Raw genomic sequence first — 11,422 nt, 5'->3', positions numbered from 1 at the left:
TTACCGTGTGGTGCCCTAGAAGTGGTTCTGGGACAGTGGCCTTGGAAATGAATTAGCTTTCACTTAATCCTTCTGCTTGGATATGGCCTTACCCCACCCCAGCAGATCTTGAATTTGAATCCTGCTGTTGCAGAATTTCCTTGTAGGTGTTTGAATTTGGGAGTATTCACTTTTGAGCACGTTTGCAAGCCTGCCAGGCATCCCACGTGAGGCTGGGAGAGGGAGAGGAGGTCCAGCGTGGGAAACCAGCAGAGGGGGCTTAAATAACTCTCATCCTCTCTATTGCCTTTGCTTTCAGTGGCTTTCTTGGGATGTTTGCAAGAGGAAAGGTAGCTAAAATACAGTGTTGGGTGCTTGAAAGATGCTCTTTTTAAAAGCAGAAGGGACGGATGGGGAATTTGCTGCTGCTCCTGGAGCTGCAAGTGGCTTCAGGAGGCTGTGATGTAGGGAAGGATGGAGCTGAGAGCAGCAGCTGGCTTGGTAACTTTATAAAAAAAAAACAATTGCCTTAAACTGTTTTCTGAAGGCTAAGCATTCCTTTTTCTGACTGTGTAAAGGGTTGTCACACATCCATTTACATTTTAGAGGATTGGATCCTGTAGGAAACTTTATTAAAAGTTGTACCTGATGTGATTTTTGATACCTGCTCCCTAGCAACTCCTTGGGCTTATTTCAAGGTAAGAGGTTTTTATCTCTTAGATCTATTTCAAGGCCTGGATGGAACTAGGGTGTGGTTTTTTTTCAGCCTAAACGTAAAACAAAATGAAAAAAAAAATTGAGCTGTTATTTTAAAATCTGTATTCCCGTCACTATAACCCTAGAAAAGTAGGAGGTGTAAAAAAATAACCTCAAGTGACTGCTATTTTTACGCGTGCGAGTGCTGTGGGCGTTTCAGACCACGCTCTGATATTGCACAAAGAAAAGGAAAGGGGAAAAAAAATCAACTTCTTGTAACTGATGTGAAAATGTTAAAATGAGTAGGTTTTGTTTTTTTTACCTGACTGCTGTGAGACCTGGCTTGAGACTAGTTTAAAGAGAGCCAAATTTTCACAGCTTTTCTGTCTTGCGTAATTCTTTTACTTTAAACACAAAACACTCCAACACCTCTCCCCCCAAAAGAAAACCAGAAGTGCACCCCCTATATAGGATGAATTGTCTTGTTTTTGTGTTTTTTTTCCCCCCAGAGGCTGCTATCTGGCTTAGAATTATGCTCTTAGATGCTGGGCAGAGCTGTTTCTAATTTCTTATTTCTGTCTAAACCGGTTAAAGACAACAGAGGAGGTGATTCTTGGCTTTGTGCTTTTCCAGTTACCTAGTGAACACATAACTTTAGAAAATAAACCCTAAACTCGTCCATCCTCATTGTGCAATAGGGCTTTAATGGACAAACTGTGTATTACAAAAAAAAAAAAAAGCCTCTTGTGTCTTACCAACCTACTTCTGGACGTTGAATTGTTCTTTGGCTTCGGCGAGGCACCTTTCCTCGTCCAGATACGAACACTACGGAGCCTGTAGCAGTTCCTCCCCGGGTGTTTTCTTCTGTTGTGCTCTGGTAAGCATGTTTTACGTTCGTCTCCAGCAGATCCCTGTGACGCCTAGTGACATGAGTGCGGTTGACACTATAGCTCGAACACAAACGGTGTTTTTTTAGCATTAGATGCCCCTCGCTGGGACCACGGCGCTTGCTTAACAAATTTCTTGTCACTTTTTTTTTGTACCAAAGCACCTGGGGCTTCAAGCCGTGCTGGCGGATGAGCCCCCGGTGCGTGGGTCTGTGTAACACAGCTGAGGAATGTACGCCCGTGATCCGGTTTCTGCACTGTTATTTTCACAATAAAAGTACATTTTTAAGCGGCTGGCTCACCTCTTTGGGGGGAAAGCGGTTATTTTTTTTTTAATCCTGACCTGCAGTTGAGCTCAGTTTCTCCTGAAAGGATAAACCCACCTTCTGAAGCGAGCTAAGAAAAGGAACAGACAAGTTTGGTACGTTCAAGTCTTATTTAAGGATCAACACGGTTGTTTTTCCCAAAATACTGCCGTCTGTGACAACAGGTGAGAAAACAAACTTTATACAAGGCTTTGGCTTTCCTTTCCCTTCAGAGGTGAAGGTGCACGTGCAAATAGTGTCACTCACGTGGGGGATACGAGTCACACCACGAGGTGACATCTCAAATGAGGGACAAACGGTGCCCAGAACACTTTGGTGTGACAGCAGAGGGACCAGCCTGTCCTGGGCACGGGGCTGGACGGATGAGATGTTACCTGCACCGGGACAGTCAGGGGTAGGCAGCAACGCAGGCAGCAGGAGCTGTTCATCACCCTTTGAAGATTTTGGATCAAAATGAGGACGTAAATGCCAGGAACTATCCAGGAAACAAGTCCAATCCCATGCAAACGGGATTTTGGTGAAGGGAAGGAGAGGCTACACGTGGAGCTTCGTCCTCGCACCGACTGGAGCACAAAACTCACCGTGGAAAGTGTTCAGGAAAACAAAAGCTGGTTGAACACCGAGAGGAATCTGCTCAATCCTTGTCTGAGGACGGTGCAGTGCCATGCCCAGGGTGCTGAATGCCACGGGGACGGCCCCGTATGGCTTACCGTGAACAGCTCCTGCTCCCGGTGGGTATGGAACTGATGCCCCTGGGCTCTCTCTTCACCTCGTGCCTTGGTTCCAGGTTTATTCTCCCAAAAGCAGCTCCGCGGCACCTCTTCTGCACCACGTCTCAGAAAAAGCAAGTGTTGAAGACGTGTTGCAACACAAGAAGTCCTTCTGCTAAAGGCAGGAGAAGCACGCCCTCGTTTCATTAAGTTCGTTTAGCAGTCCTGCTTCTTCATCCTGGTCAGCAGCAGGTAAGGGGATGCTCTGTAGTCCCGCAGGGGGCTGCGGAGTGAAGCAGAGAAAAGCAGGGATCGCTCAGAAACCTTCCTACACCTCTTTTTCTAAAAAAAACATCACAAATCCACCCCTCTCTATACACTCTCACCACTGTGAGGTGTAACTGCTGCCCTGCATGTGGGCAGCAGGCTCCCGCCTCCCTTTCCTGCATCAGGAAGGGATCCTCTGCAGGCTGTGATCAGATTCCTTCCCCCAAGGCCTGGCTCAGCTCTCCCAAACCTCCCCGGGCAGAGGCACTCACTCTGTCAGGACGGCTTTTGAAACTTTCGTCTTGGGCTGGCCGGACCAGAACTCCACTTTGTCTTTTAGTTCTTTATTCTGCAGGGGGAAAAAAACAAAACAAAACAAGATGTAATGCAAATAAATCACAGCCAGGCGCTGCCCCCAGCTCAGCAGCCTCCAGGGCCATCCCTGCTTTTTGCTGCCCTCTCTCCTGACGTTTCCCAACCTGAGAAACATGAGGGTTTCACAGGACCACTGCTGATCTCTCAGCTTAATGCCCCTTCCTCCTTCCTGGCCTTACCTGAGTCTCAAGCGCCGTCACCTTTTCGGTCAGGTCTTCTATTTTCTTGTCCTGGATTTTGAGTTCTTTGTTCAATTCCTCCGCCTAGGAGTTAAGAAAGGAAGGCTGTAAGATTTTTCCAAAACACGAAAAACGAGTAAAACCACAGCATTAAGCGTCCTGCCACACCAGGGGACTTGCAGGCACTTCTTTCACCAAATTAAAACTGAAGCTAATTGATTGCCCAACGTATAAGACAATTTCCGCGTCGTGTTTTCCTTATTTTGCCTCGTGTTGGCGAGGGCTGTTCGTGACAGCATGTTTACAGCCCGAGCTCGCCCCATCCACCACAATAACCCCATTTTGGGGGCGATGGAGGCCTCTGCATCCCCCATCCTGGGCCTTACCTCCTGGATGACGCGGCGCAGGCTCTGGTGCTGCGCCCCGATCAGGCGCTGCAGGTGGCCGATCTGCTCCCGCAGCGTGGCGATGTCCTGCTGCACCGCCAGGCACCTGGGGACAGGAGCAAGGAGGGGAGCACGAGTTTATAAAAGCTCCTGGGCTGAGCAGAGCAAATAACCCCATAAAATAAAGCCCTAAAATAAGCCAGACTGCGTGTGGTAGGCCCCCCACCAACCCGAATCCCTGTTGAGCGCGAAACTCATCGATAACTCCACGGGCTGAATTTGCAAATGAGTTCATAAGCAATAAAACATTATCTGATATTTAAAAAAAAAAAAAAAAAAAGAGTAAGGGGGGGCTGCAGATGTTCTGGGAGCCCCACGGGGTGGGTAGGGAGCGATACCCTCCGAAAGTCACCCCCAGAAACAAGGGGAGCGCTGCACCCCGTGCGTTTAGTCACCGTTTGCTGTCTTCGTTCCTCGACATCATCTGCAGAAGCATCTTTTCATAGGACGTTTTCTTTTCCATCAGCGTTTTCTTCTCCTAAGGAAATAAAAACAGTTTTCTGAGAATGGTATTACACACCCTGTCATTTCTTTACATAGAGACATTCGGCTTTAGGTCCGACCGCTAGCCAGCCTCCAAAAATTCAGTGCTAGCCGCCTACAGCAACCTCAACTCCAGGTGTAGGTACAGAAATCTGACCTCTTTAAACCAACCCAGAAAGAGATAGCAGCGTACTGACCTACCACGAGAAAATTCACTCTTAAAATAACAGGTTTTGCCTTTATTTAATCAACAAAAACCTCAGGTCTTCTGAGTGGCCACGCTCAGCCACCAGAGGGTACCACAAAAGTGCTACATCCGGCTCTATTTACAGGATGTTTTTTTTAACCAGAAGGCCACAAATCCTTCAAAAATACTTTTTCCACCACTTGCCAAACCTCGTGGTTTTGCCTCCCACCTCCTCCATCCTGTGCACGCGCTGCTCCATGGCCGTGATGCGGGCGCACCTCTCCTCCACAGCGCCGGCGAGCTGCGTGGCCTTCTCCTCCTGCTGCTGCAGCTTTCCCTCCTGCTCCTGACTGAAGGCCTGAAAATGAGGAGGGCACAGGACCCAGCTGAGATTTTGGGGGCTCAGAATACCTTCCTGGACCAGCTCGGTCGCTGAGCAGGACCGTCGTGCCCCCTCCCAGGGAGATCCATACCTGTATTTGCTGCTTCTCCTTCTCCTGAGTTTTGCAAAGTTCTTCGGAGCGAGCCTGGTAGCTCTCGTAGAGTTTTTGGGAGGCAGCCCGGAGAGCCTGCACGCCTGCTTCTCTTGTGGCTTCCAGCTAGAAAGGGGGAATTTCACAATAATTATATATAATAGAATCAATTTTCACTATTTTCCCTTGTCAAAAAAGCAGGTTTAATATGAATTTCATCATCTGCTAGAACAGAGCAGCTCACACCAGCCAGAGAAGCGAGGCAGCTCTGCCTCTTCCCCCCCAAAAACTGTTGTCCCCCGTGCCACGAGGCACAGGAGAAACCTTGGGAAGCCCCCAGCACATACCTTGATCCGCAGCAGCTGGTTCTCCCTGCTGACCAGCAGCAGCTGCTGCTCCGTTTCCCTCATCTTCGCCGCCACGGGGCTGCAGCTCGAGCTCCAGCCGCTGCTCCTGGGCTCTGCGCTCCTGCCCGGCGCCGGAGGGTGCTGCTAAAAGGGAACACACAGGGAAAGAATGGTTAAGGGATCAGAAAAACAGATGACTAAGCCCCTAAAACAGGCCGGTTTCTTGTAATCACCCCTTTTCTTTTCCTGGGAGCCAGCGTTGCAGAGCAGCCAGCTCTACCCAATGCCAGCAGAGCAGTGCAGCTCCCCAGGGCTTCATATTTTAAAGCCTCAGCACATCAGTCCTAATAAACAGCTGCCTTCTGCTCCCCCCATTGTTACTCTGCAAGAATAATTCGCTTTTAGATGATCACCTAGGGCAGGTGAGGCCGCATACACACACGTTAGCAGCTGCTGTCCACCTCTCCGCTCTGAGACCCGGTTTGTGCAGGAAACACGACCCGCAGCCGCTCAGATTTCTGCCAGAACTCGCTGGCATTTTGCACGGCCTTTCTTCCTTTCCTCCCAGTTCGCTTGTTAAAAATAAACCCCTAAAAACAAAGGGCTGCCTGGGCATTTCAAAGAGCTCAAACACCATAAATCACTTTCTGTTCGCCTCTTTTCTTCCCACCTCCTTCCTCACCTGAGCAGAAAAAGGGATAAGCGTTTTAAAGAACTTGTTGTGATCAATTATTTCTTAATGAGCAGAGTTTTGGCCCACCCCTTCACACACCCTTCCTGAGTTAATGTCACCACCACAGAATATATCCTTTTTTTGCAGTGAGGCTGGATCCTTTTATCCTTTTATTTTCATCATTTTACCCTTTTATTTTCATCAGCTCCCACCTTGTTCTGCTGCTGTCACCTGTAAAGCACAAGGCACCCATCCTAAACACCTCCTTATCACAAAGCATCCCCAGCTCTGCCTCGCAAGAGCCCTGAATTTGGGTGGGGACAGCACATCAACGCCTCTTGCAACAACCCTAAATAAGGGGTGGAAAACCCTCTGTTTCAGAGTGGTTGACCCAAGACAGCGCGTGCTATAATTAAAGCAGCGCTGCGGAGAAAATCATATTTGTAGTAAATAGCCACGCGTGGTCGGGATCTTCTCTTTCGGCAGCTATCACGATTGCTCACCGTGCTGCCAAGCGAAGGAGGGAACAAAACAAGGCTTCACAAATACCTTTTTCACATATTCAGCTTCTTCGGTGAGCTCGGCGCAGGAGGAGCCGTACAGGACGTAGCTCCCCTCCGAGCCCCGGTCTTCCCGCATTACTTCTTCAGTGAGCAGCAGGGTGGTGGTCACGATGCGTGCGTTCCTCTGACCTGTAGAAGGGCGAGAAGAGGGGCTTGGCTCCTTAATTTAATGTAGCGAGGCCATTTCTCCACCCCATTTAATTCCATTTCGGCTTCAGGGGTGTGCTGGAGCCAAGCAGGCGTTGCAAGCTTAAAGAAACAAAGACTGAGAACCACATAAAAATAAAATGTAGGCACTTCCTTTTCTTTTTTCTTTTTATAGATGGGAAAATAAATGAATTTGCACATTATTCTCATTGAGGATCTTACCGACTTCTCGCTAGCAACCTAAGCCTCAATCCTACATCATTTCAGAAAACTCTTGGCCGGAGACTCCGGGCAGAAAACGTGCCAATGCCTCGCACGCACCTGCAATTTGACACGGGGCAAAACAAAACTTTTGCCACTCGTCTGAGAAGTTTATCCACCAAAAGCAATTACAGCCAGCAGAGCGGTCCCACCGCCAATTAGAGCAAGTCCCGGGGACTGATAACCTGTCCTGCTCAGATGCGAGGAGCAGCACAAAGCAGGAACAACACCGTAACACTCGGGAGAGGGGTGGGAGCAAAACTACCTACGGGAACGGATGGGAGACAGCAGATAAAGCTTCTTCTTCCCGTGTCACGCACCGAGACGAAGGTCCCAGCCACCTCGGTTTTGTTTCTCTTGTACAATGGTGACATCCAGTGTCAGCTGCTTTCCTCTGAAAGGAGCCTGCATTGCTCCAGCTCCCTGTTTCCAGCCTGCCCCAGCAAGCTTACAGGTGCCCATCAGGCAAGCTGGTTTTTAAACGAGCCCCTTGGAAGCACCTGGAACTAATTAAAGCTCGCACAGGAGATTAATCAAACCACTCAGCGTGGTGGTGGACAGGCTCAAAACAAAAAGTGGTTGGGTTTTACAAACCTTGCAGATCATTTACAATAAAAGTTCACTGAAAAATACATTTATTTAAAGACACTGCAGTTCAAGGTCTTAGCTCCTGCGGGTTAAGTCGGTGAGCGCCATCCCCGCATGGTTTGCTGCAGGCAAACCCTCATGTTCATTGAGTCATCCCAGCACAGAGTGTTGCAGCACTACCAGGAAGCTCACTCAGGCTAGCCCATTTCTTAATTAACCCGTTTTCTAGTAAAATATAATTAGGCAACTCGAAATATTTATTGCTGCGGTGGAGGAGGAATTGTGTTCCCACAAGGAGCTACTTGCACAACTGCCCCGCTGCAGACCTTCCCCTCCTTCTGTTAACCTGTGTCCCAGCCGGACAATACAGAAAACTAAATCATAAATCAGCCATAAATAAGCATTAAAAAATAAAAAATAAAATGATGTTAAACGAAGAGCTCCCTTTCTGCCTGTAATTTTCATGGGACTGGCAAGGAGGAGCTGGAGATCCAGACACAACCCTCAGGGCTTTGACCTCAAGCGAGCACACGGAAGAGGTTTCCATAGCTCCAGAGGATGGTTCCCTGCTGGCACAAAGTCATTTCTCGCTCTGGGGCTGCTGTTTTCCTCCTGGCTGCCAGCTCACCCCACACAGCGGCACCCCACACCAGTCTCCCTCCAGCCTGGGGGGTTCAGCCTGAAGCCTCCAGGTCCCGTCCCCTTGGGGTGAGTGGGGTCAAATCCCTTTTAGCCCTGAAGAAGCAGAGGCAGGAGAAATAAAGAGCGGGCAAAGCCCCGCAAGGTGGCCTGAAGGTCCCCATTTGGGGCGGGAGGTGCTTGGGGACTCAGGGCAGGTCTGTGCCATAAACCCCAAATCTGGGTCTTTGCCCCGAGCGCCTTTCCAGGCGGGGCAACGGGACCAGCAACAAAACGAAGGCAGGGCTGGAGCCCTTCTAATCAGAATTAACACATTTCATTGCAACTAGTGGGGATATTCGGGTAAAAAAACCCCATGCCAGCCTCCGACAGAGCCCCGTACCCCAACACCCGGTCTCTCCCTGCCCATGCTCCCCAGGAGCTGCCAGGTAAACAACCACGGCGCTCATCCCAGAGCTGAACAGGGATTTAGCCACCATTCCTCCCCCTTTTCATGCCTGTGCCTGCAGGAGCTGCTTGCTGTGGCTGCTCCCAGCGCTGTTTAACAACCCCTTGCTAGAAAATACACCGAAACACAAAGCAAAAGCACCTTTGGGTGCTCCCCCGGGGGCTTGGGCAGGTTGCGGTGCCCCCAGCACCCACCCAGCGGGTCCCCCACTCTTCCTCCTCTTCCTCAGCCTCCTGCCCCCCCAAACCCTTCTCCCCCCATTCCCTCAGCCTCACCTGCGGACATGGCTCGGCCCCAGCCGCCGGGGAGCCCCGAGCACGGCCCCGAGCCCCGCCCGGCCCCGCCTCAGCCCGGCCCGGTTTGGGTCGGAGCCTCCAGCCCCACAGCCCTCACAGCCCTCCCCCTATAACGTTCCCCCTCTGGAGCTGCACGGGTAGAGGGGAAAATGGGAACGGAGGGAGAAAAACGTGTCATAAAAGTGCTACAAACACAGCAGCCCTGTCAGCAGGTCCGCCCCACAGCAAGCCCTCCGTGCCCGTAACCCCAAAATCCACCGTTTTGCACCCAGTTTTCTCGTCCCGGCAGCGTCTTGAAGCTGAGGCTGTGTGGTGCAGCTGCAGGGCACCCACCCACCACCATAGTGTCCCCACATGATGCTGTCCCCTCGTGGTGTCCCCTCATGGTGTCCTCCTGCACTGTTGGGACCCCAGCGTTGTCCCGGGCTGAGGGCCAGGAGCTGCTGGCCCCAGCGAGCTGTCTGTTCTCTGGGAGGGCAAGGGGGTTGTCTTATTAATTATAATCAGAAATAATAAGAATAATAAAGCATGATTCCTCTTTTCTTCTGCCTGGGACGTGCTGCTCCTTTCTCGCCTTCGGGTGTGAGGTGTGGGACAAAATCAGGCTGGTCCCAGCCCCATTTAGAGAGCAAACAGTGGCGAGGCAGCGCCCAGCTCCAAAGTCTCCTCTCCCCAGCAAGGTGAGAGGCTGAGCACACCCCAAAACCACCCCGAGCCCAGTTAGCACCCAGCACATCCCCAGGACTGCTCCTTCCTCAGCTCTGGAAACTCAAATCTCTAAAATGGGGGCACAAGAGGAGGTTTTTCGTCTCCTACCCACCCACTGGTGGTTAATCTTTAGTCCCCTGTGAGCCTTGGAGCTGGCTCCAGCTGTGTTTAGCAGCCCAGGAAGGCAGAGTCCAGGTGATTTCATTTCCCTTCACTGCTTACGGCAGGGGAAGCAAAATGCAGCTTGGCGTGGCCTTGAGGCTGCGTCTCAAATGGTTTGCAAACACCGCTGTGCTTTCCCCCAGGAAGTCTCTGAGGGGGTAAGATTTGCTAAATCATTTGCTAGCGTTGACACGGGGTGATGCCTGAAGACCTTTATTCATGGGGAGACGTTTCGAGGTGACTTACGGGGTACTGCAGGAGCTGCCAGCCCAGCTATCAGCACGCTGCAGTGCTCCACGCAGCCTTGTGTAAGCTTCACGTGTAGCACCCACATGGCAGGGGAGGCCGATGAGCCACGGGAATTTAGGTTAGCGATTCGGACTTGCCCTGGGATTCATCATTCCTCCCCGCCGCATCCTGTTTTGATTCAGCCACAGGTTCGTATGGGATGTGCAGGGAGCTGAGCCTGTGACGGGAAGGTCTCCCAGCCCCTGGAGCTTGTTCAGTTACTCATCCTCGTACTGTCATTATTCAAATATCTCCGTTTCACCTCCACAAAAGCACAGTTATATCCACAAACTCGTTCAAAAGAGAACAGAGAAAATTATTATGTCACTATGGGTTTTCCCACCAAACTTCCATTGTGGGCTTTGCTGAATAAAGCATTAAGATCATTTGCAAATTTTGAGGTCTGGAGCAAAGCCTGATGAATAATATGGAAAGAAACTTTATATATATCTCTGAAGGAGGATTACTTATTTTTATTTCTCTATTGAAAACATAAGCAGTAATGCAGCTGCATCACTCATACTCTGGAAGCACGATGGCTCTTTCATTCTGTGCTTCGCTTCTGCATTTTCAGGAGCTTTCAGGCAGGAGAGAGCCAGAAAGGAGCACCAAATATCCAAATCCTGTGCAGAAATGCCATTTCGTGGAGCTGGCTCCTGAGCTGCCCGCGGAAATGCCATCCTCTCCTCGTCCCAGCTCCGGCCGCTCCTGCCCATGAACCCCGTGGGTGTAACCGCAGGTTTGCCAGCAGACACCGTGAGCATTCAGTCAGCAATTTCCCTGGTGGGAGGATCGCTGATTAGCGAGGCAAAGTGCATTCCTCGCTGGAAACCTGTCCGATCCCACTCAGGTTTTTCCGGTCACAGCGCACGGCCAGGGGTCCCCGTGCTGCCCCCACTGATGCTCGGCCCCATAGCTCGCCTTGCCCTTGGCTGCTCACAGCTCCTGCACCGCCTGCTCCCCAAATCCCTTACCCGAAGCCAGCCTTCATGCCAGAGCTGAGGAAGATTAAAGATGAGGATTTAGAAATTTTAATAAAGACCCAAAGTTCCTTCAAGCCGAGCTCACCCTACAAAACCAGCCTTTTATTGACGGCTTTTGAGCCACTCTCCACAGACAAACACGGCAAGGAGTTACTCAAACAAAGCTTTAACGTTGGGATTTCTAGATAAGAAGCGCAGATTATGTCCTGGCTCTGCCAGGCCCAGAGGCTCAACGAGAGCCGTGAGTCATCTGTCTGCTGCCTGCCGGGAAGCACGCAGCCAAGGTGTGTTCGAGCCATCTTGATGTGATG

The 11,422-nt window shown here is 50.7% G+C and overlaps 1 protein-coding gene across 1 annotated transcript; it reads right to left on the bottom strand.

Annotated features, from left to right (window-relative positions):
• Positions 1 to 2,814: 2,814 nt before the first annotated feature.
• On the bottom strand, positions 2,815 to 8,959 carry CCDC68 (coiled-coil domain containing 68). Its single transcript, XM_032205514.1, has 10 exons — positions 8,950 to 8,959; positions 6,578 to 6,720; positions 5,356 to 5,499; positions 5,009 to 5,134; positions 4,765 to 4,893; positions 4,261 to 4,343; positions 3,806 to 3,911; positions 3,420 to 3,503; positions 3,138 to 3,214; positions 2,815 to 2,881 (listed from the first exon to the last, which is right to left on the bottom strand). Exons 1-10 carry the CDS (start codon positions 8,957 to 8,959, stop codon positions 2,815 to 2,817), a joined length of 969 nt encoding a protein of 322 aa, XP_032061405.1.
• Between the last annotated feature and the right edge of the window lie 2,463 nt (positions 8,960 to 11,422).

The sequence above is a fragment of the Aythya fuligula genome, chromosome Z (assembly GCF_009819795.1).
Source record: "Aythya fuligula isolate bAytFul2 chromosome Z, bAytFul2.pri, whole genome shotgun sequence".
NCBI lineage: Eukaryota > Metazoa > Chordata > Aves > Anseriformes > Anatidae > Aythya > Aythya fuligula.
Note: the sequence above shows the minus strand (reverse complement) of the source record. Positions and strands in the feature narration are given on the sequence as shown.

Coding starts and splice junctions, on each gene's coding strand:
- CCDC68 (XM_032205514.1), bottom strand. Junction 4,344..4,764: donor GCGTGCACAGGATGGAGGAG/GTGGGAGGCAAA, acceptor TTATTTCCTTAG/GAGAAGAAAACGCTGATGGA. Junction 3,912..4,260: donor AGGAACGAAGACAGCAAACG/GTGACTAAACGC, acceptor TCCTGTCCCCAG/GTGCCTGGCGGTGCAGCAGG.